Raw genomic sequence first — 26,778 nt, 5'->3', positions numbered from 1 at the left:
GCTCCTGCTTTAGACTAATAATAATTTCACATTAAGGTGTTATCCTAGAGATCCTAAAACCAGGGAGACTTCTCTACCAGATTTCCCATGGCAAATGTTGTGCCCATTCCCAAAACCAGAAGAATTCCTTGCAATGTTTTTCTTTGGCTCCCCAGAGTGCTCTCCAGGAACATTTGGTTATGGTTGCAAACAACTGTGTGAGTGCATGAACAATGCAACGTGTGACCACGTCACAGGCACTTGCTACTGCAGTCCCGGCTTCAAAGGAATCCGATGTGATCAAGGTACAGTGGAATTCTCTCTGTAAAATCCCTCTCTCCCTCTCTCTTTCCCCCTCTCCAATGATGTGCTTAAAAAAATACAGTGTTTCAAAAATGAAATGCACGATTCAATTTACAGTGTGTTATGAATTACTTTTAACAGCGGCTCTTATGATGGAAGAATTAAACCCCTATACTAAAATTAGCCCAGCTCTTGGATCAGAGAGGCACTCAGTGGGAGCAATCATTGGAATTATTATTCTCCTTCTAATTATTATGGTCTTGCTGGCACTCTTTGTGTGGTATCGACGGAAACAGAAGGAGAAGGGCCATGACATGCCAAGTGTATCTTACACTCCAGCCATGAGGATGACTAATACAGATTACTCACTTTCTGGTAAGGGTCTTTTTATGTTAATCAAATCCAGACTCATATTCCTGTCTGTTGGGGAAATACAAGTTTCTGTGATGTGTAACATGTGTTATTGAGCCTCAAAAATAATGACACTTCCATTCTTCCTCAGAATGCCATGATCTTTAAACACATAAATGGGACAGGAAAGCAAATACCAAACTGATTTAAGCTGTTTTATGTGTGGAAGTTTATATGGGATATACCTAGGCAGGAAATATGCTGCATGGAATTTTGAGTCATGTGCATTCCTGTTGCAGTGCAGAGATGTTTCCCTTTGTGAAACCTTGGGAAGCCTTTTTTGGTTTGAAAAATGGGATTGGCTGGGTCAGTCATAAGGTTTTGGTTTTGTCTGTGTTGCAGTTTGTGGTTTGAGGTGTCTGTTTGTTGTCACTCTCTGCTGTGTGCAGACCAGTCCTTGTCATGTAGGCAGCTGGTGGGAATTGTCTTCCCAGGAGCTGAGGAAAGCAGGAGAGAGGAAGAGGAAGGCTCTTCAGGATCAAAGCATTCTTCCTTCTTTCTGTCCTCTGCTCCTCCTGTGGAGAACAGCTTTTCTTGACAGATTGTCTAAATTTTGGAGGATGTGATCTCCTTTTCAATGCTGTCATTCTTACTCATTCCTCTCTGGCCAATATTAGGGACAATGCCAGGCAGGAGATGGCTTTACTTCCTTCTGGTTTCTCCATTGTGTCAGTGGGGATCTTCTCAGGGTTTACTGCCCTCTGACTTCTTCTCATCCTTTTAAATGGCTGAAACTCCAGCTCCAGTAAACACAAGCCCCTGGGGCAGGCAGAGGTTGGCCCAGCAGCTCTGCTTCCCCAGGCCTGCAGTGCCTTTTCCTTTCTGCTTTCCACTCTAAATGTACGAGGCCTCTTGGCTTCTCTGCGGTCTCAGGGTGGCACAGCTGGAAGCTTTTTATGGACTTCCCTGGCAAGGATGTGCCTGGAAAGAACCTCTCCCATTAAGCAATGATAGTGATGCCTGTAATAGCTGGAACTCGATCCTGGAGCTTCTCATGGCACAGTGACTTCAGTCCTCGTGCCATGGTGTGTCCACATCATGGCTCTCTGCCGAGCACCATTGACTAGTTTCATCTCTAGACCACTCAGTAGAGCATTCCTTCTTCTGATAGCTACAAATGGGGGGACAAATTATCGTGGAGCTCCTTTCGTTCCTTCTTATTTTTGAATTTTAGCTTTGCTGGCTCTTGCTTAAGCTGCCCATCCTAAATAGCTGAGGGATCACACCCCTCATCTGCACTGAACCTGGGATCTCTTTTGGTCCTTGGGCTGGGAGTTTAGCTCTTGCCCTTGTGGCGTTGCTGCTTTGTGTTGGGTCAGTTTGTAAAAACCCTGAATACCAGGTCCTCACAAACTCAGCACCAGGTCAGGGGGGTTTCATGGGCTTCTCTAGAAAGGAATTGGATGATGGTTCTTTCCTGTTCCCCTCAGTCAGTGATGGGGGTGCAGAGACTGGGCCTTTTCTTTCCTCTTACTTTCTTTGTGCACTCCCTCTAGCAGTAACAATTGGATCACTCAGGAAGCTGCAGCAGAGTGGGGTCAGGCATCTCTTTCTGGAGGTCACAAGGACAGTTTTCTTCCTTCTTCCCCTTGGAAAACTCTGCCATCTGAGCTTGCAGAGGAAGACTAAGAAGATAGAAACACACTGCTCCATCTTCAGCTCATTATAAATTGCCTGCAGGTACCAGCATTGTTTCAAGTTTTGGATTTTGCCCTTTTTAGAAGGGCATTTAAAAATTCTAGACAAGAGCTTCTGAAAACTGCCTACCAAATCCTGACTGTCCTCCAGTACATTCCCCTGCTGAGACTTTCAGTAACTGCCCCAAGTTTGGCCTTACCAATGCTGCTTCTCTTCCATGTAGCAGAGAGGCAGGAAAAGGTGCTGATGGCACCTCCCTCAGCAGAAAGGGGAGAGGTGGACATGAGACAAGCTCACAGAAAAGGAAAATGTGGCTGGCAAGACAACACGTGTGTGTCTGAAGGCAGGTGTGTTACAGAGGATGCTGAAGGACAGCAGGGGATGGTGAGCTCTGTGCACAGAGCAGGGACACAAAACAATTCCTGCTCCAGCTGGGCACCAAGCACAAATGCCCCAAATCTCAGCCCAGGAGCACAAACCCCGTGGGCTGGAGAGAGAAAAACAAGCAGGGTGGGACTGCAGGGCTAAAGCTGGGATGGGACAATGAACTGCAAGGTGCAAATGGAGCAGAGCTGATCCCAGGGACAGAGCCCGTGCCCGGCCGTGCATTTTGGGGCCATTTTGGTTCACCTTGGGTGCAGCCCTGGCTGGGCTCTGGTGCTGCCCAAGGTGGATCCATGGAGGAGACCCTGTCAATAAATCCCTGCTTTGTTCTTTAGCTCTGTCCAGCCTTCCCAAGGCATCAGCAGCAATATTGCATAGAGGGAACAGGGATTCCAAGCCTCACCTGCAGGTTTGCTTGTGGATTAAGGGCAGAATACCATGGAGATGTGCTTGCCCAATGAATATAATCCCATGTAAACCCTGGTACTTTGGCAAGAATTCCACCTGGATGGCTGCAGCATCCAGCCCTCTGTGGTTTGTAACATTATGGCTCTCCTGAATCACCAGTTGTTCTTTTGCCTGTTTACTCTTACTTGGGTGATGGTGGTGCTGTTTCTGAATAGAGTCACATACACAGATCCCCAGCTCCTGCAGGCAGCAATTTCCTCCAGCACATTTATTTCTGGAGGATGTTTTTGGTCTTTAGGTCCTCAGCTCCTGTGAGGCTGATAATCCATGCATATGTGTGAGAGAGATTATGAGGAAGAGGAACCCCCTGGGCAGCCCTTGGACTCTTTTGCATTTGTGGATGAAGGATGTGGCAGCAGAACACACACTTTGCCCAGCAGCCAGAGGAGCAGAAAACCACCTGTTCTGGGAGGGCTTATCCACAGCACATGGATCCAAGAGCAAACTTTCCCAAATAAGCCCGAAATCGAAATGGTGCTCCCCAGCCTGAGAGTGCACTACATCCAAAAAAGATTTTGAAGTGCAGGTTGTTTAGTTCAAGGAGATGGGGCCAGGAGGGAAAACTGTGTGGCAGTGCTGGAGAGCAGCAGAGATTCCTTAGTGGGACTTTCACAAGGATTGGCCATGGGCTGAACTGATGTTTGAGGTCTTGTCAAGGTCTTAGCAAACTTTCTGGTATGGGTGAATCCTCTGCTGAGAGCCAAGAGCTAAGCAAAGCCTACCACAAATAAAGCATCATGGATCCTGAAGCCTAGACAAGACACTTCCAGAAATGATCTGCAGATGATGGGTGGTGGGAGGTGGCAGAGTGAACCCTCCTGTTTGGAGCCTTCAGCCGTCTCCCTGACACTGTGTGGGCAGAGAAGACCCACACAAAGAGAAGGAAGCAGCTCCATTTAGCAGTTGAGAAGTCTGGGTTTGTATGTACTGCAGAGTGCTCACTTATTCCCTTTTTTGTGGCTGGGCTGGTGCCCAATTTCCACAGTGCTGTCCTGCAGGATGGGGGCTGATGCTCTCTGGGGCACCCCTGAGCCCAGGCTCAGAGCAGGAGCTCAGTCCAATTCCTTTTCCTTTAGGCATTTAAGTCTTTCCTTGCTGTTTAGACCAGGATAAAATTCTCACCTTTGGGAAGAGAGAGATTTTTTGTTGGTTGGGGTTTTTTTTGTTGTTTTTTTTTTTTTTTTTTTAAACAGGGATAGCATTAGATTTGAATTTGATGTATTTCCAGCCAGCAGTTACAAGAGCTTCATGAATAAATGTGTAGAAAATGGACTGTGCTATCAAGGTAAATCAGCCTGGGTGGCCACTTAAGTATCGACCAGAGGGAACTGTGGAGCAGGAGTAATTCTGAGTTCAGGGTGCTGTGTGCAAGGGGGGGGAAAAGGATTTTGGGGGATATGTACAAGCTCAGAATCATTAATTCAACACTGTACTGAGTAGTAGAGCACTCTGGTAGAGTTTTATTTCAGCTCATTTTGGGTGCAGAGAACAAGCCCCAGCCAGCTGAGCTGGATGAGAACTCACCTTGTCCCAGGTGGCTCCTGGTGACATCAGTGGGGACCTCAAATCCCACTGCAGAGCCACGGGGTCCTGCTGCTCCTTCCAGCTGGTCCTGGCCCACAGCCAGTGGGGAAGGGAAGGGAGAGGGCAGAGGTGACCCCACCAACACTTTCAGAGCACAAAGACTGATCCAAGTGTCCTGTTTAACTGGGACCATGGGCTGTGGGGAGCGAGGACGGGCCCTTGAGCCAAGACCCCGAGCAGGCTCAAGGCTGTCTGGGGGGGGGCACACACTGACATGAGGGGTGGCTTCCAGCCCCAGTTCCCACTGGCAGACCCCAAGAGAGATTGTTTGCTGTTGGTTTGATTGTGAATGTCACAGAGCTGTAGCTGGGGGAGATGGCAGAGCCCTGGCAGCCTGGCTGACAGATGTTCAATGCAAAGGCTTCAGCTCTGGAATCACATCCTGATCTGAGATCATTTGTCAGCAGCAACTCTGGCAAACAGCTGGGACTCAAAGGCTCGGCACTTACCACAAAAGAGATCTGACCTCGGAAATCTCATTGCATGTTTCAGCAGAAAAGCAGTGCTTGGTCAGAGCTGCACATGCAGGAGCAGCTTCCCCTGAGCCCTGAGCCAGGGCCCTTATGTAAGAGACACCCTGCAGATAAAGCCACTTCTTGGAAACAGGATATTCTGCAGTAAATTAGGCTCAATCTAGATCTCCACAAGATGTCAGCAAAGCAAAGTGCATGTTCAGAGTGAGGCGAATGCAGAGGGCAAGGGGAGGAGGTGATGGTGCTGGGGACCCCAGTCCCTGTCCTCCTCACCCATGGCTGCCAGCCTCCAGTAAAGGTGGAGATGGGCTCAAGCAGCCAGCCCAGCACTTCATTTCCCTTTGACATGAACGTGTTCCCCACAACCAACCTCTCTGCCTGCAGTTTGAGCCCATGCCTTAGCAAAGCCCCTTCATTTGCTCCTTACAGGGCCTCGTTGTTTAAATGATGCTGCTCCAGTTGGAATTTTCCACCTCTTCTCCTGATGGTACTTTGAAATATGTATCTATTTGTTATGCAGCTGGAACCAGACTGGGATTGATGTTTTCATTAGAACTGCCACTATAAATATGATGCCTTTCTTGGTAAATTACTCTGCTCGGTAAATGTGTTTATAACTTAAATTGAGGAAATAGATAAAATGTCTCTGAGCACACAATGTAATTGCCCAGGTTTGCCTTTCAGGGCTCCAGCTTTGGTTTCTGAAAATCCTTTGCACACAATAGAAAACGTTTTGGACTCCTTGGTACAGTTATAGCACCTTGATTTCTAACATTACTCCTGGTTTTGTAACAAAAAGCTTTCATTTGTTTCAAGTACAAGACTGCCCAGGGGCTTTTCCATAGGTTAAAGCAAGGAGGCAGCTGTGGTGCAGCCCATGCATTTCCTGAGTTTTGCCTCCCTCCCCTCACCTGCAAAGCAGCTGGACTGTCAGGAAGGACTTTATTAACACCTTCAAGAAGATAACACTGTATTATTTAAGTATTTTGTTTTTTTCTCTTATATTTAATGCTAATAGTCAAGAGCTTCACACCATAATGCAGGATAGATTGCATCTGCAGATGTTTTAGAACACCCAGTACTCCAACAAAGATTTCTAAACTAGATTGTCTCTACCATGTTTTCAGTTTCTTAAGAACTGTTGTGGCTTCCAAAGTATTTTGTGCTGACTTGTTTTCTTCCCAGATATATCCCAGGGTAGCAGCAGTGTTCATTGTTTTTCCAATCCAAGCTACCACACTCTCTCATGTGGGGTGACTTCACGCTTCTTTCCCAGTAATCTGGATGGAAACAGCTCCTGTAAGGTAGATATTACCCCACCCCACTGCAGCAATGTTCTTATCAGTTCAAGGAAATCAAGCAAAGCAATGCCTCTTGGGCCCTGTTGTCTGCCAGCACTACTTCAAACTCCAGGGTAGCATTCCTGATATCCCAGACACTGAAAGGTTGGATTTCCCCTCCCTGTATCTTCCCAGTCTCTGGGAATGGGAACTGGAGTCTCAAGCCTATCTGGGTCAGCAAGGCTTGGTGTCTTAGCAACTCTGAGGTATGCTTGCTTCTCAGAAGAGATAAATAACTCAATAAATATAATTATCCATTAACACAACACCAGTAAATCAATGAAGCATTAATCAGTAATCTCTCTTTGCTGTTTCATTGTTTCCCACATCAGACACACAAATTCCCTGCTGACACAGACAAGCAGAAAGATGCACGAAGGTACCTGGGGTGCTTTTGAGGACTCATGCAGGGACATTCTGGGAGCTCTGCTGTCACTCCTGGCTCTCCAGCAGAGCTGTTCCAGCCCTCTCACTGGAACATCCAGGAGCTCTTCCCTTATCATTTGTTGCAATTGATTCCCTCAGACCATTCATGAACAACACTGTGACTCAATTCAGCACTTTAGCAGTAAATTTAGATGTGGCAAATGGTAAAACAGCTCCTCCTTTGGAGCCTTAATAAGCCCAGGTGGGGCAAAGCAGAGAGAGCACAGGGAAAGAGGAAATGCAGTTGATTTCATCAAGGTTGTCAGCTTTAAAAATGATGGCATTTCAGGCCGTGTCACCTTAATCCAAATGTAACTATTCACTAGAATATGAACAAGATTAATGCAAAAAAGACAGTATTGTACAGGACAGGCAAAAATATCTCTACATGTGCTCCTGTAAGTAATTTCTTAGTTGGTAAAAGAAAATCTCATTAAAATGTAATAAAAAGGCTGGCTCCAGGGATTTCTCAGAGAAATGTTTAGACAGATGTGTAAATATGTTTTTTGATGTAGATGGTCCCCTTGCATCATGAATTTTTGCTCCCCAAATTGAAAGTGCAAATGCTCATAATGTCATATTTAGGATGAGTGTCCATCTGGACCACTAATCCTTTTGCAGAAATTTAAATCAATTCAGAAAAGGTCAAAGCCAGCACCTATCCTGGATTCCCAGCCTGCAGTGCCATCTTCTCACAGAACTACTTCAAAAATTAAGCTGCTGGAAAGGTTTCATCCCCAAGTGGTGCTTTGGGACTTGCCTGGAAGCTGCTCCCCCTGCTGCAGCTCTGGCCATTGTCGTCACTCAGGTTGTCCTGATAATCACTGAAAGACCAATAGAACTGGTATTTTCAGGGTATTTATCAAAATATATGGGCTGATATTTCCTTTAGATCTCCCACCATCTCACTTATTAATGAGAATGCTTTGCAGTGCTGAATAGCTGAGGATGGCCAAAAATACACTTTGTCTGTCTGCAGCTCTGCAGCCAAGTAAGACAAAGGAGCATATAAAGCCCTAATGGCTGCCTTAACGAGTTCATTTCCAAATCAGTGTGCCTGGTGCCATTCTCAGTTTCTGCAGAGAAATGTGCACAAGTTGTACTTGGAGGATTCACTTCTTTAGAGTGCCAGCTGGGGTCACAAAGGAGCCAGCACAGATGCAAAATGAAGAAACAATGGCAGAGGAATGTCTAAAGTGCTGAGCCAGACCCGGGATGAGTTTCCTCCCTGTGCTCCAAGGAGATCAGGCCTGGGCGTGCTGGGCTGGAGCCATTCCTCTCACAAAGGCAGGACAGCTGGGAGCCCTGCTCCAGTTTGGGGAGAGTTTTCTCTCCTGTGCTTCCCTGCCCTTTCTTTCTGTGTCTTGCCTTTTCTCCCCTCTTTTCTTGGTGATCTCTGCACTCTATTATCTTTTTTATTTCCCATGTCCCTATTCCTATTCTCTTTTCTCCCCCAACTCTACACATACCATTCCTGTTTCCTTGCTGCTCTCCTCTCCCATCCCCAGGATCCCTGCCTGGGGGCTGCCAGCTCTGTGTGCTGACCCTGCTGCAGCTCCCAGGGTGGCACCTCTGGGGGGAAGGAGGTGGGTGAGGCTTTAGCAGGAGCTGAAGGGCCCAGCCCTGCACTGGGGACAGTTTGTGACACGGGTGTGTCTGCACAGGATGGGAGCAGGGCCAGGTTTCAGCAGGGGGAAGGATCTCACCTCCTCATGCCCCTCTGCCAGACACACTTTTGGCCACTGCTCAGGTCCTGAAGGTGAACCATTGGGGCTGCTGAGAGACAAGCACCAGTGGAGGCATCAAACCCTCCCCAGTGTGTTTGGGGCTGGGGGTGTGCCAGTGGAGCACAGACTGGAACACGGGCAGGAGGAAAACAAGTGGGAGGATAAGGGGGAGCCTATCAGAAGAGACTGAAAAAGGCTTGGCTGCTTTTATCTGGCAAAATGAACGCTGAGGGGGAGCATGATTGCCATCTATAAATACAGCAAGGTAAACACGAGGAGGGAGGAGAGCTATTTAAGTGAGATGACAGAGCTGGCTCGAGAACAAATGAGGATGAACTGGCCATGAATGCGTCGAAGCTGGAAATTAGATTTCTACCATCAGATCAGTGAGATTTTGGAATAGCTTCCCAGGAAGACTAATGGGACAAAGAAATCTGATTACTGTTAAAATGGAGCTTGATCAGCTCTCTGAGGGAGTGTGTGCCTGGGTGTTTGCAGTAAAAGGCAGCTGGACACACGGACTGGGGGATCCAAGCCCTTGCAGTCCTGTCCCCAAGCCTGTGCCAGGTGCCAGCAGGAGCCTTCAGGGCTGAGCCTTATCTCTGTGCAAGGACCCTGAGAATGGATCTGCAGCTCTGAGGTTCAGGAGGAGGCTCCAGCATCTCAGTGCAGGCTTTTAACTCCCAGCACTTTGCTCTTCCCATGGGAGAGAGCTTGGCAAGTCAGCCTGGGGGAAATGCTGGAACCACTGGAGCCAAGAGATGTTTTACTGTGACTTTAACTGAAGCCAAACCTTGACCTTTGCTTATGAGCTCCTACAAGTAGGTTTGGCCTTTTTTCTCATGACATGTGCAGCACCAGCTAGTAATGATGCTGTGAGTTACCAAGGAGTATCAGACATGAACTCAGGTGACCTTTTGCCACAGAATCACCACAAATTTCCAAAGCAGATAAATGGAGATTACGTACCTCCATATCTGTGTCTTCACATCAGAGCTCTCATTGCTGAACCACAGAGCAGATTTCAGATGCTGAGGACCTGTTTTGTGCAGAGGGTGTTTGGCAGGACCACTCACAGAACTCCTCTCAGGGCTTCAATGCCAGCTTTGTGTCTGAGTTTTTGAACTAAGTACATGAAGTAAAAATAAGTCTCTTTTACCAAGCTCTGCAAAGTTCATGAAGAATACTCTGTGTAAAGGATGAGGCTGCTGCAAAATGGAGGATTCTCACCTTGAGCTTTTGCAAAGCTCATAATTACACCCTCATTCCCTTCCAGCATCGCAGCAAAAGTCCAGGTGTTGGTTTCTACAGACATCATAAAAATCAATTGCTATTAGAGGTCCTGATTTTTTAAAGCCAGCAGTTTCACATCTATTAAAGGAAGTCCTAAATTCTACCAAAGAGTTCACATAAAATTAGAAAATGCAAAACAGAGGTCACTGGAAATGGTTTGACTGGATGTCACCCAGCTAATAAAAAGGCATTCAGTACAGAAAGCACCATTGAAGTATCTCTGACTAAAACTTGCCCAAGAAAAAGGAGGACTGCAATTGCAGAATGGCTGCAGCACATTCAGGATGGGCATCTAAAACTGAGCAGCACAAGCTTGGACCAGAGAGATCTGAAGTCAGTATTTAGGGAAATAAATGTCAAATTATTGATTGCCCTCCTGGAGGATAAAGGTATGATGGAATTCCTGCCAGCACTTCTTTGCCTAATCACCATGGACTTAAAAACCTGGGCATTGACAAATGGCTGGTGGTGATCAAGTGGCCACTGTCATCTATCCAGCTGTTTCAGACAGGCAGATAATGACTTTGTTTACTCAGGCTGGTATCTCCTTGATCTTAAAGGAAACGTTGCCAGATATGAGGTAGTTTTAACCAAATTGCTAAAATTACCAGCCTGGAATTTTAATGGATAAATTTACTATGAAGGATTTCTTCCTCCAGAAAAGCAATTTTGCTTCACAGTAAAAAATTGAAGTATTTTCTATCTTAAAAAAAAAAAAGTTAACAAATTATAGAGTGCTAAGAAATGATAGTACCACAAAGAGACAGCTATAATCACATTCAGAAAAATTGCATTCAGAAAAACTTAGAAATGTCCCCAAATCATTTCATTAAAAAAAATCAATTCTAGCCCGTAGCTCTTCATGCCAAAATTTTAGGTTTGTGAGCTGATTTATAAATCCTGCAAAGCCATAGCTTTTAATAGAAACCCCAAGACTTTAATAAATGTGCTCTAAGTGGTGCAGCTGGGTTGAAAAATCAGCATTTGTGTTCTGGCTGCAAGTTTTGAAGAGAAGAATGAAGCTGTGGGCTCTGCTGAAGAGAACTGATGGTGCCAAGGGTTGAATTCCTCCCAGTCACCACATTCCAAATGGATCTGCTCTTCACACCACTGCTGGGCTGTCCAACTGCCCCATCCATCCATCCATCCATCCATCCATCCATCCATCCATCCATCCATCCATCCATCCATCCATCCATCATCCATCCATCCCTGCCTCTGCTGTCTGTGTTTCCATTCCCAGCTGGGGAAGCACAGGGAGCTGCTGGATGATCAGGAAATGACTCCTGGGCTCTCAGATTTCCTGCAGAGCTTCCTCAGTGCCGGGGGCAGCGGGAGCACTGCGGGCACAGGGACAACACAGGGATGTTGTAGCCCAGGGTGGGGTGGCAGCAGCACTGAGGGCTGTTGGAAAGGACAGTGGAGGGGTGAAAATGCCCTTGGAATGTGGCTGTAGGTGCTGGGCCCCAGCTGGGATTTAGTATCCCAATAGGCTTCAATACATCAGTGGGGGATTTTGTTCCAGGTCTAAAAACCTACTAAGACAGCTAAGCAAAAAGGAATGGTAGATCAGGAAATATTAAATGTGGCAATTTTGAATACTCTCTTTCAATCTTAACCTCCTTTTTGTTTAGCATTTTCTTGTAAATCCAGTAAAATAGCAGAGCTGAATGCTTCCAAACACAGCAGGAGGCTTCCCAGTCTGGGAGCAGACACAGGAGGGCAGTGATGGCTTCAGACCTTTTCAGAAACAAGGCTGGGATTTGCTCTTAAATTGACACTTTCTCTGGACCAGCTGCATTCCAGCAGGTGTGGCTTTCAAGGGAATAATGTGAGGAGGAAAGCTCGGCAGTTTTAGCACCTACAGCTATTCCCAGACCGCCCTGCAGGGCTCAGCTGGTGACCACTCATCTGTGGAGCCCCCTCTGCCCTGCCCCAGCCCAGTGGGGCCGTGCACCCCGGAGCAGAGGCCCCTCTCCTCTCACTGCACACTCTGGAGGTGCTGTCCCAGCAGCAGCACCTGCAGGGCAGCCCTGGACTCTCCTCTTTGCTGGCAGATGCACAGGGGCCTTGGTGCTCCATCATTGCCAAAGTGATTTTCCTTGAACTGAGAGAACTCGTGTCCCCTGCCTGTCCTGTCAGTGCAGCCCCAGCTCCAGGAGCCCCTCTGTGCATGCTGCTCTAGGGGTGTGATCCATCCATCTCCATGGGTTACTTTGGAGTGTCACCCACATCCACAGGCATCCCAGTCGTGGTTCCAAAGGAAATCCTGTGTTCTCCAGCATGTTTGTGTCCATGGCTTGGTGAAGTGACTTTCCTTTGTGATTTTCCCTAATGCTAGTGAACAGCTGTCCGGCTCACACAGATAAAGGGCTGAGATGGTGAGGCCAAGGCAGGAGCCACCTCCCATTTTTATTCCTGACATCCTTGGGCTGTAGTCTGGGGTGGGAACTGTCTGTCTCTTCCAGCATTAACCCATTATCATACTTTTTGAACAGCTCAGTAACAAAATCCTTGACAGAGAAACTGCAGACTGGAGACCCTACAGCTATCTGAATGAACTAGGTCAGTAATTTTTAAACACCTTAATCACTTTAGTACACTTCAGAGCAATTCCAAAGCCAAATCAGCCTTTCATAAAGGCATTAACAATAATGAGGAATATTGGTGTTGTCTTTAGTTCACAATCAGAATTGCCAGTAATGAAAGATGGAGAATTAAAAATTGTTTCCTTTACCACAAACCACAGACTGGGAAAGCAAAGTCAATATTCATTTTAGTCTCCCTTCCAAGGTTGCTCTGTTGAATCACTATCATCTACTCTATAAATGTTTTTTTAAGGACTAACTCAGGACATTAAAAATTCAAGTTTGGCTTTTTTTTTTTTTTTTTTCCTTTCATGCTTAATAAAGCTTAGCACTAAATACTGGCATCTTGATGAAGGTGTGGAGCCTCTGTGGGAGCTGGGGTGTGCAATGCTCCATTATCTCCCAATAAATCATTCCATGGCAATTCTGAACCACCAGCCAGTGCAACCAAGCCAAGAGTGAAGTGTAATTGCCTGTTCTGAGTTTATTCTTCCTGGCTTGACTTTTAACAGGGTTTTTAGCAGCTCTTAGCTCAAATCCTGCCCAGATTTAGTGCTTTGGATGCTATTTGTTTTCCTATCTGAGCACTCTGAGTTTGGCTCCTCAGTGGCCCAAAGCTTTTGCCCTTTCCTTTCCTGGGATTAGTAACATCTCACTGAAAATATGCAGGAGGAGGGAAAGTGCAGCATTAGGGGGTATTATGGGATTTTTAAGGTCAACTATCTCCCAGCTCACATGGCAAAGGAATGAACACAGGGCAGCACCAGGCATCACATCCTGCCCCTGCCTCGCTCCAAAGATAACTCTTCCCTGCATCAGGAAAATCACAAACCTGTCAAGCTTCAGTGCAAAATCTTTTCATCCTTAACACCGTCAATGTTTTCTGTGTAAAAAGCTGCAGAACCACTGTTGTGCTTATCTGTATGTGACAAGGAGGTGGCTGTGTGTGAGGGTTTCCAAATGCTTCTCAAACCACATTAATTTTCCTTTTATTATTTTGCTGCTTTTTTTGCACACTATTGCTTTTTTTGTGCTTAACATGTGCTGTCTTGAGCTCCCCATGTGCCACCTCTCTTCTGCATTCATGTATTTTATTTTACCAGCAGAAACAATGCTAAATGCCTCTGCACCAAGAATGATCTAGAAGCGATAAATACTTTAGCTAAGGAGCCTCCAGCAAAACACTCAATTTTTCCCATAGCATTTTGCACCCAAGATAACTTTTTCTTTCTTTTTTCAAACTAATTTATGAAAATTAGATTTTTTTTTCCTTTTCTTCTCAGTACCAGAATTAATGCCTGCTCATGCTAACTTTCACAACATTGAATCCTTGCTCAGATCAAGGCTGTTTTTACATGCAAATAAAAAGTTTTCACTTCTTGGTATTACTGTTGTGCAATAAAAACTGCAGGTTCCTCTCATGAAAATTTCAGAAGATAGTTTAAATCTTCAACTTTGAATTATAAACATAAAATAAAAGTCTAATAAGGTCACACAGGGAATCTTGACTTTAAACATCATCAAGCATGGAAGTACCACAGTTAAAAACCTGCTCCACCTTCTGATGCCATGATCAGCCTTAGTTTCATAATACAGACACTCCAACTCGTGTTGGAAGAGCAGGCAAACCTTGGGCAGGGCTGAATTCAGTTAAAAAGTTTAAAATGGCAGAGGACAACTGCCCAGCTCCTCTGCTGTGACCCCATGGATCGTCACAGAGAGCAGATGTGGGAGTCAGCCAAGAAGAGAGAGGGAAATGGAAGAGAAATTCGGAATGGATGGGAAGTCTCCACTGGTTCCCCAGCCAGTGACTCCTGTGGTGAGCCCAAGGGATGGGACCCAGCAGATGAGGAGAACCAGGCTCCCAGAAATGACCACAGCCCTGTTAGAAACTGCAGGTGTCCTAAACATGAACTAGAGCTGGGCAATGGAAATTGTAAGAATACCCTCACCAAAATTAACTTGAACACTCATCTCCTCAAACCTGCAGTGATAAGGATTTTTGAATTGCAGTGGATCTCACCAGACTGCAGGTGTTTTATCTGTTTAGCAAGACTTTGCCAAGTTAATGTCCTTTCCAAGTGGGAAATGCAAGGACAAAGCCTGTACTTTTACTGCTGCACATTTTTTTGTGAGCTTCAAAGTCCAGGTTTTCAGAGAGCTGATTGTGTTCAGTGGAGTCTGGGGAGGAGCACAAGTAATTCCCATGGATGTGGGCTTGAGACATCAGAGTTTGGGGACTCTGTGGTGCCAGGAAGAGGCTTTGTCACCTTCCTGTGTCACTGCCTGCCTAAGGTGGCCTGGTCCTTGTTTGGGGAATGGCTTGTCCTTGCATTTTCTCTGTCTTGTATTGCAGAGCTGGAATTGTTTGCCCTGTGAATAATCCTCTTGCTCCAGTCCAGTCTGCACTGGGCAGTGGCAGAGCCCAGCTTCCAGCTCCCATCCCAAGCAGGTGAAAACTCCCAAAGCACTCACCTGAGCTCAGGAAAGGTTCCTGTCTCATTATCTGGAGCACTGGCCACAGCAGCTGCAGGCAGGGCTGGGTTTATCTCTGATGCTTTTTTAACAGCAGTCCTGGATGCAGACACTAAAGGGAGATTTGCAGCACATCGTGAGGGACTCAAAGCTGTATTTATTCCAGAGGACCAAAGGCTATAAGTTTGATTCACAGCTGACTTCACTTTCTTCTCAAAGCCAAAAGGTGTGGGAAACTATTTCCAGCTGAGACTCTGATTTCACCCCAGCAGATAATTTAGCTTCAAACTTAAACCTGGACTTTCCTGAAGTACCAGATCCCTGGCTGGTTTAGGACTTTTCCACATTAACTACTTCTGCAGTTTAAAAAATAATGTATCTTTTATTCATTTCATCTCTCAAGGAACTCAGTGAATACAAAAAAATGGGTCATAAACCCACAGTATTATAGCAGATAAAAGAGAAAACTAAAGGAGGAATTATGGGAATTTTTGGTTGGGAAGGGCTTTGTGGGGTTGTGTGGCCCTCCCAAGGGCAAGGCACCTCCCCAGGGCTCAGCCTGGGTCCCTTTGTTCCCTGCCCCTTCCCCTGGGGACCCAGCTGGGAGCTCCCCAGTGCTCCCCCAGCCTGGCTCTGTGGGCTGAGCCCCAGGTGCTGCCCTTGGAGGTTTGCTCAGCCCTGGCAGGAGGAGGATGTGATCCCCAGGGCTGGCCTTGGGGAGCCCCAGCCCCGTGGCCGTGGGCCAAGGGATGAACTGGCTGCATCCTCCTGGCTCTGACTCACAACACAGCAGGGAAAGAGCACAGAGCTCACCCTGCTCTGGGACAGAGCTGCCCAAAGCTCCCAGTCTGCCTTGCCCCCTGCAGCAGGGTGAGTCTGGGAACTGGATGTGGTGAACACAAAGCAGAAGGTGCTCACATGGACTGGGGGTCACTCGTGGCCAGAAGAGCCCACTTGGTGCCACCAGCCCCTTCCTGTGCTCAGGGATGGGCACTGAGAACCAGAGCAAAGGGTTGGTTTGTCTTTGATGTGCCAGTAACACATTTATTGTCTAATCTAGTCATTTCCCTTATTTAGCAAAAAAAATTAAGCTGTCATGAAAAAGGAGCTGGTACAGCATTGCCCACATCTGTGACAACTTTTCTGCAGAGACCAGAGGAGACACAAGGACAAACAGCTGGGAGACCTCTGGGACAGGCTGTCTGTGGGGCTCTTTTCCCAGAGTAACTGAGTTACTTGCCTGGGAATCCCATAAGCCACAAGGACATTTCTCAGTAACCAAATCTGTATTGATGGTCCCAGTCAATAGGAAATGCCAGACTCTATACCTAAAAAGATTTAAAGGCTTACATTAGATTTTCCTTTTGATTGATATCTAGGGTAATTTGCAGGAGTAAAAATGGAAAAGGTCCCCATCCCCTTCTGTCTCAGCTTGTGAGGAACAGTGAGTTCCTCTGGAGCTGCACAAGGCAGGATTGTTGGCTGCCAGCTCTGCTCCTGGTGCTGCACTGTCAGAGCACAATGGTCACTTAGGGACTGTTGTCACTTCAGTCACTGAACTGTGCAAATTCACGAGCAAAGTGATAGTAGGTAATTTAAGAAGATTGTGCACACCTTAGAGTCTAAGCTGTGAGTTAAACAATACACTCTCCACAAAAAAAACAAAGCCTAAAATTAGTCACAGAGTGCTGCAACACAACCTGCAGACTCAGATTTGAAAGGGCATGTTTTAGGTTTCTTTCACACCATTCCAGTAATGAATGTCTCAGCAGATGGTTTTTATCCTGATCTCCTGATGGATGGCAGCTCTTGGTAACCCTGCTGCAGAGAGCTCTCCCTTCCAGGGAAACTCTTAAGCACATGCATAATTCCAGGCGTGCACAGACTCCCCGCTGGAGCTGAGTGTGTGCTTACAGCTGAGGATGTGCTTAAGAGCCCCCCTAAATGAGGGCCTTGATGTACAATTTAGAGGGAAGAATATATGCTGCTCAGTAGTCAAAGCAATCCAATTTACATAAATATTTATTTGTTTTCCATTATATATCATTTTTATGCAGGTGCTTGTGGGATGGATAGACGTCAGAACACATACATAATGGAAAAAAGCTTCAAAGGTATGGTATCCAGAGCTGCAGAACCCTGCCCAGGTGTGAGGAGGGTGTCCTAGAAGAGGTGAGATAGGAGCCTGGCAGGGAGGGACAGAGCCAGCACCACTGAGCTGCCTGCCTGGCTCCCGGCGCTCCTGGGCCATGGACGATGGATGCAGAGCTGCCCAGGGCTCTGCAGCACAGGGAGAGAGGGAGGGCTCAGCTCAGGGCAGCAGAGCTGGCCAGGGCACACTCAGGCAGGACCCAGCGGCCACAGGGGCTCTGGGGAGCTGCTGGTGGCACAGTGCTGCATTTCCCTGCCTGGCTCTGGCCATGCTGGGCTAAAGGAAAGCCCTAGGAAAGAAGCTGCCCCTGCTCGTGCCCTCTGCTGAGAGGGATTGAGAGCAGAGCTGACAAGAGCCCTCCCTGAGACTGAGGTCCCCTCATGCTGGCACCAGCACTTGTGGGCACTGACTCCAGGGCAGTCCAAAACAGGATCTCAGATGAGTCACAGGGCCCAGGGTTTTACATTTCACTTTGCTCCACGTTTACATTCTCAATATTCCAGTTCCATCTGCACCACGGGAACACTTGGCACAGTGGTTCCCACAGCTCCTGGCAGATTGGGCTGGGGTGTAGCTCACTGAGCTTGTGCTCCAGAAGATGGAGCAAGGAATCTGTGTCCTGGGGAGCAGGCAGCTCTCAGGCCCAGCTCCTGGATCTGAGTTAGGCCTGGGAATGTCCCTCAGGGAGCCCAGGAGGGAAACACCACCCAGCCTCTGCCTGCAGAGCCCTGGGGCTGCTGCCAGACCCCTGCTCTGCCACGGCTCAGGTGTTCCAGAGCCACACCCTGGGCTCAGCCAACAGGGCATATCAAAAGCTATTCCACATAAAAAGCATTAACCAGCTTACAGCCAGGCCTAGAGATCAATATTCACTTTGTAGCTGCTGTTTTCAAAAGACAGGGATGCAATATTTGTAGAACATCACCTCACCACACAGAATCACCAAAGGAAACCAAGAACCAGCAACCAAGTCTTTGTTGATAAAGCTAAAGTAAAAATATTGCATGGATTATGTATGGATATGATATATATGATTTATGATATACAAAATACTCAATCCACTGGTTTCAGCTACTTCAATGATTCCCTTTTTCAAAAGAAAAATCTTCTTATAATAGAGCTAGTTGCTCCCTCTACATGGAGCTATTAACTTCATTAGTTTTAACTAACTTAGTGTGTTTACAAAGGTGCCTTAAGCACATGCAGAGGAACTCCCATGCACAGGCACAGTCACACCTGGGGGACCAGTGGGGAGACAAAAATAATCACAGTGACAGAGAACTGTGAAATGCATTTGCAGCTGCTACATATTTCCTTTAGTTTTTAGGATCTGAACCATTTCCTTTACATGGTTATCTCTTTATAAATTGAAAAATCAGGCTCAGAAGCCACAGCTGGAATTCTTTGTGGCAGCTCAGCTGCCTCAGACAGGCAGGGCTGGCACTGGCAGGGACACAGGGGCACACCTGGCTTCCCGGAACGTTTGGGAGCTCACCTGCAGGCACTGAGGAGCTGAGGGCTCTCAGAATCTGCCTTACCTTCTCAGAAGCAGGCTGAAGGTTCCCAAGGCCCCTCTGAAGGTCCATTCCTGGGCTCAGGCAGCCCCAGTCCCAGGGGAGTCTCGTCCCAGGAGGAGCTGGGAATGTGCCCAATGCTCAGAGCGAGCTCTCCTTGCCCTGCCAGGCCCTGACTCACCACATTCCTCAGAATATGGAGAGGAACAAACTCCCAGTCCCAAACAGTTGGATTCTGTCAGCAAAAGGCCTTGGCAGGCAGGTGCCTGGTTTTTAGCTGCTTTCATCCAGTTTAAACCCATGTCTTTTCCCACCAGTGTGGTCTACCTGGGGACAGCCTGTCCTGCAGTTGGAAGGGGTCTCTGGTGGCCCTGGAGCAGACAGAGCCCTGCAGGGAGGGGCACAGGAGGCTGGAGGCTGAGGCCCGGCTGTGGAGAACCTGGGCCACCTCCTGCTGCCCCATTCTCTGAGGAGACAGGGCTGGGGCTGTGCCCAGAGCAGGGCACCAGCAGAGGGGTGTCCCCTGTGCAGCCTGGCACCAGGGCTGTGGTGGCTGAGCTGCTGTGGAGCTCCAGGGGTGGGCACAGAGAGCTGGGGCTGTCTGACAGCAGCAGAGAGGGGCTGGCTGTCACAGTGCCAGCCCTGTGGCACCTGGGGACAGGGGCTCACCCGGCACGAGGGTTTTCAGAGCAGCTTTCTGAGCAGTTTCTTTCCTGTGCATGGTGCTCAATGATGCCATTCCTGAGCTCTTCCTTTCAGCTGAGTCCTTCTGTGTTTAGAGGTTTGGTTTTTAAATGAATAGTGCTGCACTGATGGAATGATGTGACCTCAGGAATGACCATTTTAAGGAAAAACACCCATGCTTTGCAGAAGAGCCAGGAAAACCCCAGCAGAGAGAAGCAGTGGTCCCAGGGATGCAGGGCTGGGCTCAGAGGTTCCCCTGGTTGTTGTACAGGATGTGTTCCCACTCCTGAAGCTCTCTGAGAAGCAGCAACGGGCCCTCAGTGTGTCACTGTCCCTGCAGCAGCCAGCACAGGCACTCCATCCCAGCAAGGGTTAAACAGGAGAGCACCTTGCACCAGGGCACAGCAGCTCCCCTCAGCACCCCCACCTGGCTGGGGCATCCAAGGCTGGTCTGCAGCACACCAGGGGAAATTCAGGACACAGGAGAGGAACCCAGTCTGGGGGAGGGACGTTTCCAGTCCCTGCTAACAAAAATAAACCCTCCAAAGGTCTGGTGATTGGTATCCAGGCAACACAGAAGGCAGGGACTTCAAAATTAGAGCATATTCCCAATATTTCTCTGGAAGTCCAGCTGATTGAGTGAGCCCCAGCACTGTGGAGCAGAGCTTTCACCTCCATGAGAGCTGGACCCTGTGGCAGGGAGGGATGAGGAGGCAGCACAGCCAGGGCTCACACATGGCTGCAGCACCATGGGCAGAGAATCTCTAAATATGTTTGTTCTGCTTAAATTAATTCATGAAACAAAATTTGACAATTGATGCCAGACTTCTTAATTATCCTCAAATTACCTTAATAAAAAATAACTACAGCCTTCAGAGTCAAATCCTCCATGATCTTGCACATAATGTTTCTTGAGGGCTAATGACTCCCTGGTGTACCCAGAATCCCAAACATCCACTGGTGCTCTAGAAAATATATTGTGTCCCAAGCAAAGGTCTGGTCCCAGGCAGACCCAGAGCTGTGTTTACGTCAGCAGGAATGGTCTCAGGCTGTTTCTCAACATCTCCTGGGAAAAGGCAATTCCTGGGAGAGCCAAACAAGTCTGGGCAGCCTAAGTGGCATTCACTGGTTCTTCCAGCTGGTGCTGGGAGGGGAAGGGCTGAGGGACACCTGCCTGGGAGGCACTGCCAGCCCTAACTGCAGTACAGGTGGATTTTAGCTTAGGGAGATAAAAGTAGCTGAGCTGGATGAAATAAAACAGCTGATGTGCTGGGATTTTTGCCTTTGCCAGCTCCAATGTGCCTAATTCCTTAAACAAACCACACAGCTATTTACCTGCAGCTCTGCAGGAGGAGGAATTCTCACTCTGCTCTTTGCTGTAGCAGCCAGCAATCATTTATAATCAACATTTCCTGAATCTACACCAGCTCTGGTTTGATTTGCTCCCTCCCAGCCATGGTGTGACAGGGAACACTTTGCAGGGGGCTCTTGGGGCACAGAGGGAATCCTGCTTTTCACCCTGTGAGCATCTGCTCAGCAGCACTGCTGGAAATAGAGAAGCAAATTGAAGATAATCTTCATGTACCTCACCCCAGAATGCAGAGCTGGCTCATTAGAGGCTGCCCAGGCTCTCCTAACGAGCTCCATGATCCTGGAGTATCCACCAGGAGCTGTAAGCTGCTGGCAGGTGGAGCTGAGCCTTTCATTTGTCTGTCTATGGTTTCCTCACCTCTAACACCAACAGATCCCAGACTGGGGCACCTGGATTTAAGTCACATACACAGCAAAAGCCAGCACTGAGCTCACTCATGTGCAGAAGCCTTTGGTCTCACAGGGCTGCCCCATCTCTCTGTAGGAGGATGGGATGGGGCAGTTTCCCACTCACTTGTGCTGGGCTGGGGTTGGTGACACTGCAGGGACAAACCTGCAGCCAACAGCCAGGGAATGTCACTGTTGCTTTGGTTCCCATCTCCTGTCATGTACCAAACCTGGCATGTTTCACTTGGAAGCAAAGGCACTGCTCATCTCACCCAGGCTGATGTCAGACAAGGAGTTTCTAAGTTTTCTAACTAAATAAACATTGCACTGGTGCCAGGCCTCTGCCAGCCCCCCATCCCTGATGGTCCCAGCTATTTGTGTGCAGTGGAGCTTCCAGGAGCTGCTTCCACTGACCCTGGGAGCCCAGGGCTCTCCAGACTTGTTGGTACCACTGAAATCAGAGCCCAGAAAGGCAACACCTGGCACCTCCCTCAGGGCTGAACCAGGACCAGGGGCACCAGCCAGGGGTGATGGACACACAGACACAGACACAAGCCCAGAGCTGCAGGAGGGACAGTCACTCACAGTGGAGCAAACCTGGTATGTGAGGGAGCAGGATGGGGCTGGCAGGCTCAGAGCCGAGGTTTGGAGAAGTGATGTCATGTTGTCTGTCTATTTCTTAACCTGAATTTCTCTTTTTGTCTCCCATACTAGACAGCGGGGGCAGCTGGGATTGCAGCTATTTTGCAAGTCCCCCTATTTCACCGGGAGTATTTCATATATACCAGGATCTGCCTTTGTACTGTAACCCAGCACAAGAAAATGCCTCATCTTTCATTGCATCGCTCTAATTCTAAATTACTGGCACTGCCCAGCAGGATGCACACAGCAGCAATGGCACGTTCTTGAATGTCAATGTTAAGACCTATTTATTCTCTATTGTTTTTTATTTTTAAAGCAAGACTGGCACTGTACCTTGCAGCAGGCTGGCCTATCCCAGCCAGGGTCACCGAGTGGTGGTCACAGCTCTCATGCCAACCTTGTTCTCCCCAAGTAGTGCCTCTGTCACCTCCTCTCCAGCCCAGGGGAGAGGAGCAGGAGATGTCTACAGCAAAGGGGGAAAAAAGCAGAGCAAAAGTGAGGCTCAGATGGAGGCTTGTCCTCCTCTGTGGAAACCCAAGCATTCCCCAATTGTAGGATGCTGGATAACCCCAAAACCGGCTGGGGCTGCACACGCAGAGGCTGCCCTGGGGCAGTTCGGAGCCCGTGGCAGCGTTGTGCTCTCCAGCACAGGACCCTGGATGTGCCCAAGGCCCGGGGCTCACTCTCAGCTGGCTGAGCAGCCCAGGGCCAGCTGCAGCTCCTGCCTGCAGAGCCGAGCGCCCACAGCCGCGCCTGGGCCTGCGGGGCAGAGCGGGATGAGCACGGCTCTGCAGGGATGAGGGGGAGGGAGGGAAAGGATTGCCACCTCCAATTAAACATTGCAGTAAACGGCAGCTAGGACCTCTCACAGGAAAACCTTCAGTACTGAGCAGGTTTTCATTTCTTTCCTGCTACTGAGTGGTGGATGCAATGGTCTGGAACACCCAGAGCACAAGCACCGAGTGTCTGTGCTGGAGGCTTCAAGGATCTTCCTTATCCCCTGCCCCCCTGTCCCCCCCAGCCTTCCTGCAGAGGCTCAGTTGTAATTAACCTAATTAAGCTAATGATCCTGACGCACCCACTCTGCTCTTGTTTTGCAGATTATATGAAAGAATCTGTGTGCAGCTCCAGCACTTGTTCCCTGAACAGCAGTGAAAACCCATACGCCACCATTAAAGACCCCCCCATTTTAACCTGCAAACACTCCGAGAGCAGCTACGTGGAAATGAAATCACCTGGTCACAGGGAGTCCCCGTATTCCGAAATGCCAACTTCATCAACAGCCAATAAAAACATCTACGAAGTTGGTAAGCAGTGGGTGCCGCGGGGGGTTGGTGGAGAGGCTGGTTTCCCCTGTCCTGGCACACAGATCCTGGGCTTGGCGTGGCACAGGGATGAACTGGTAGGGGGAAGGCCTGAGCGTTGGTGGGCTGGTTTGGAGAGCTGAGCCACAGTGGTGATGTCCTGAGCTGGACGGGATTCACAAGGATCAGGAGTTTTGGGACTGCTGCTGGTCACCACAACCCCGTTCTCCTTGCTCCCCCAGAGCCCACTGTCAGCATAGTCCAAGACGCCCGCAGCCGGAGTGCCAGCTACCTTCAGAACCCCTATGACCTGCCCAGGAACAGTCACATTCCTGGGCACTACGACCTGCTGCCCGTCCGGCACAGCCCCACGCACGGCCCTTCCTGGGACAAGCAGTCCTAGAGGCATGGACTTCACTGGGCACTGTGCTGCCAACACAGACTGTGAGGAAGCAGAGGAGAAGCCATTCCTTCCTTTTCTGCGGACTGGCAAGGACTTAACACAACATCAGCTTGGGCCAACTGCTGCTGCATGATGTTATTTATAAAGACATTTTTGTATGGGTACCTGGAACTAACGAGAGCCTCCTCCACGTGGGACTGGAGCACATGACCCCAGGAAGGTGTCTTCATGCTCCAGGCAAAAACTCTCTGTGGCGTGTTCTAACCCTGGCTTTGCTGTAAAATAAACCACAAAAACATGCTAAGAGAAGGACTTCAGGATGTACATTTCTACTGACTGCAGCAAGAAACCTTTTACTGTTAGGAACAAGGTGACTAGGAATACGCTGGAATTTATTTTCATTTTTTCATGGGAATGGACATTTTTCTGAATGAGAGCAGGGAAACTTGTCATTTCACTCTCTGGAAAGCTCATTTACTGCCATCACCATGTGCAACCAGTGCAGATCATGCTTGGTAATTAGCATTGAGATTGTCATCTCTATATTCAGTACCAGAGAATTTGAGTTGAGGAATATTAACACAGACACTTTCTGTGCAGTTTTTAATATCTTTCCAAACATCCCCTGATCTTTGCTAACAAATGGAGTTTCCACAATGAGTCTCACACTCACTTACCACACTTTTAATGTTGATTGGCACAGGTAGGCTTTGATTTTCCTTATGCAGCTTCTCTTTTGGTAGCTAAATCCAGCAGATCTGTCAGGCAATTTAAACTGCTGCCCCTCCAATTCCTGCCCTGGGACGCTGCAGGTTTGCACAGACCAGCCCTGGTTTCATTTCCTTTCTCAAAGCTGAGCCACATCAGCTTCTCTCTCCCATCTTCCCAAACCATCTCCTCACGATTCACTGTCAGCATGCCACCAATGACACCTCTTAATCTGATGTGCATTACCATGTAGTGCAACTTTATCCGTTGATGATTCTACCTGAAATGTCATTAAATGGAGCTGAAACTGGGTTTTCTTTTTCAGCAGCTGTTTGTGAAGTAATTATCAAGGGTCTGACCCATGGTAAAATTTTGGACTGAGCCACCACGATATTTTTTTTTAATTTATACTCTCTATTGACCTAGAAAGTAGAGTACTTGCCGTTAGTTCCTTGTAGATTTTGAGCATGAAGTAGTATTGACTCTAAGTATGTAATTTTATTAGGCAAACGTGGAAGTAGCAAGTTGATTGCCTTTTAAATATAAAAAATATTCTGTTGCACATTCGCCAGTCTGATGGAAGCAGAAGAGGATGACACCAGCCCCGTGGGTTTGCTCACAGCACGATCCCAGGAGTGACCTGCAGGGCTCAGGACTGGCAAGAGGAGCCTTCCAGCTCGGGGGCAGCAGCTGGATCCCAGCTCTGGGAATACTCCTGGATCCTTGGAGCACCGTGGTGGGACCCAGCTGTGTCCCCAGAGATGGGCTCAGCCCCCATGCCTGGGCTCACAGCCCCTGGCTCTGGGCATTCTGCCCCTGGGAGCCCTTCCCCTTGGAGCCAGCACTCTCCAGGTGCTCAGGCTGGCTCTGGACCCCCAGCCTGAGCCTGGACACCCTCAGGACACCCCCAGGCTCCTGCAGGATCCTGCCCACGAGGCTTCCTGAATGCTGCATGTGTGCATGGGGGCCGTGGCTGATCAGAAATAGCAATTTTGTTTTCCAGGAAAGCCTTATTTGAGATGTAAGGAAACAATTATTTTGTAGGCCCCGTAGGAATATATTTTGCGTACATGAATAGAAAGATTTACCTCAAAAATATCAAGAGAAAGGCAGTTGGATAAGGAATACTCTTGTTAGGACCCACCTTGGCACCCAGCACAAGCAGCCTGAGCTGCTGGCCTGACCCACGTTTGTGTGTTGCTGTAGTTTGCAATGAGATTCCAGAGAGCAGAGATGTGCTCAGTTGTTTGGTTTGGTTTTTTTTCAAAGCAGGATTTTGAAACCAAATGCAATGATGTGCATAGAGCTTAACAGGAAAAAAAAAAAAAAAACAACAACAACAAAACCAACAAAAAAAAAAAGTACCTTCTTGTATATCAGCGTTAGCTTAGGAAACAGGCACCAAAATGGCAATACTTTTTTAAGGCAAGACAGATTTGTAATATATTTGTTCACTGTGCAAAGGTATCCTACCTTGTACAAAATAAATTGAATTTCTCTCAATGTGTAGTTCTCCAACGTACTCATTTGCAGAGCCAAACTTCCAGCCCTGCACTAATCTGAGCTCTCCAGGTGATGTGGCTGCTCCCCCCAGCCAAAACCCCCTGGCACCAGGCTAGGACAGAAGTGGCAGGATGGCTCAGAAAAACCAGTGCTGCCATTCCAAGTTGGAGTAAACCAAAGGTAAGCAGCTCTGCACACGCTTCTCCCAGCTCCTCAGCAGTCTGACCTCAGTGAGACTCCTGGGGATGCTCAATCCCAGCTGGGAGAGGCCCTGCACACACCCACCAGGTGTGGTGACACTGCCCTGAGCCATCACAGGTTCCCAGGCCTTGTGTGGACACTTGGGGACCCACAGTCACCCAGCAGCCATGGGACAGGACACGGGGCAGCTCCCAGGGAGCCCAGTGAATAAATCACAGATTTGCAGTGGAAACACCTGCAGAATTAATGAGTCCCAGGCAATGCAGCCACTGCTAGATGCTGAAGCTTTTCAATATTTGTGCTTCATATTTCTAAAAATCTTGTTAACTAGAGCCCAGCGTGTAATCTTCTTATTTGACAAGGCACACTCAATAAGCTATTTAAGGCTGGAAATTCATCAGGTCTGACTTTATAGAATAAGTAATTCTAGCTTAATAAAAATGTCTTTAAATCAGAACAATTCCATGTCCTTTCTGCTTTAGAGTCAGAACCTCAACTCCCATCAAAGACAGGAAGCACTGACACTCGCTGAATAATTGCTAAAAGTTGGGGCTTTCGAGTATGTAGATGACAGCGAAACCTTTTGGCAAGCAAAGTCCATTTTGAAGCATTATATGGAATTCCCAGAATCTCAGAAAGCTCCTTCCAGGGCCCAAAGCAGTGTCTGTTACCATCAGTTGTCTCCCATGAGCAGGGAGGAGACACTTCAGTACACAAGTTGTGCCAGTTATGGAACAGAAGGATTAATCAGCAGCTGAACAGGACAATCCCCCATTGGAAAGCATTCAGATGGAATGATGACTTGCATTGTCTCTCCCAA

The 26,778-nt window shown here is 48.1% G+C and overlaps 1 protein-coding gene across 7 annotated transcripts in view; it reads left to right on the top strand.

The window, feature by feature from the left end:
- The window catches only part of MEGF11 (multiple EGF like domains 11), a 250,824-nt gene extending 225,067 nt beyond the window's left edge, over positions 1–25,757 (top strand). For 4 of the 7 annotated variants that reach the window (XM_063169985.1, XM_063169981.1, XM_063169982.1 and 1 more), the window contains 5 exons: positions 156–284; positions 424–657; positions 17,147–17,203; positions 22,940–23,146; positions 23,386–25,757. In XM_063169985.1, the coding sequence (XP_063026055.1) occupies positions 156–284; positions 424–657; positions 17,147–17,203; positions 22,940–23,146; positions 23,386–23,546 (788 nt within the window). In that variant the 3' untranslated portion in view covers positions 23,547–25,757. Of the gene's footprint in view, positions 1–155; positions 285–423; positions 658–6,425; positions 6,545–12,524; positions 12,592–17,146; positions 17,204–21,911; positions 22,316–22,939; positions 23,147–23,385 lie in introns of those variants that run through there. The other 3 variants (XM_063169987.1, XM_063169984.1, XM_063169986.1) reach the window with 3 other exon arrangements.
- Positions 25,758–26,778: the final 1,021 nt, after the last annotated feature.

Source organism: Melospiza melodia, chromosome 15 (assembly GCF_035770615.1).
Source record: "Melospiza melodia melodia isolate bMelMel2 chromosome 15, bMelMel2.pri, whole genome shotgun sequence".
NCBI lineage: Eukaryota > Metazoa > Chordata > Aves > Passeriformes > Passerellidae > Melospiza > Melospiza melodia.
The sequence above is the reverse complement of the archived record's forward strand: the minus strand, read 5'-3'. Positions and strand labels throughout refer to the sequence as shown.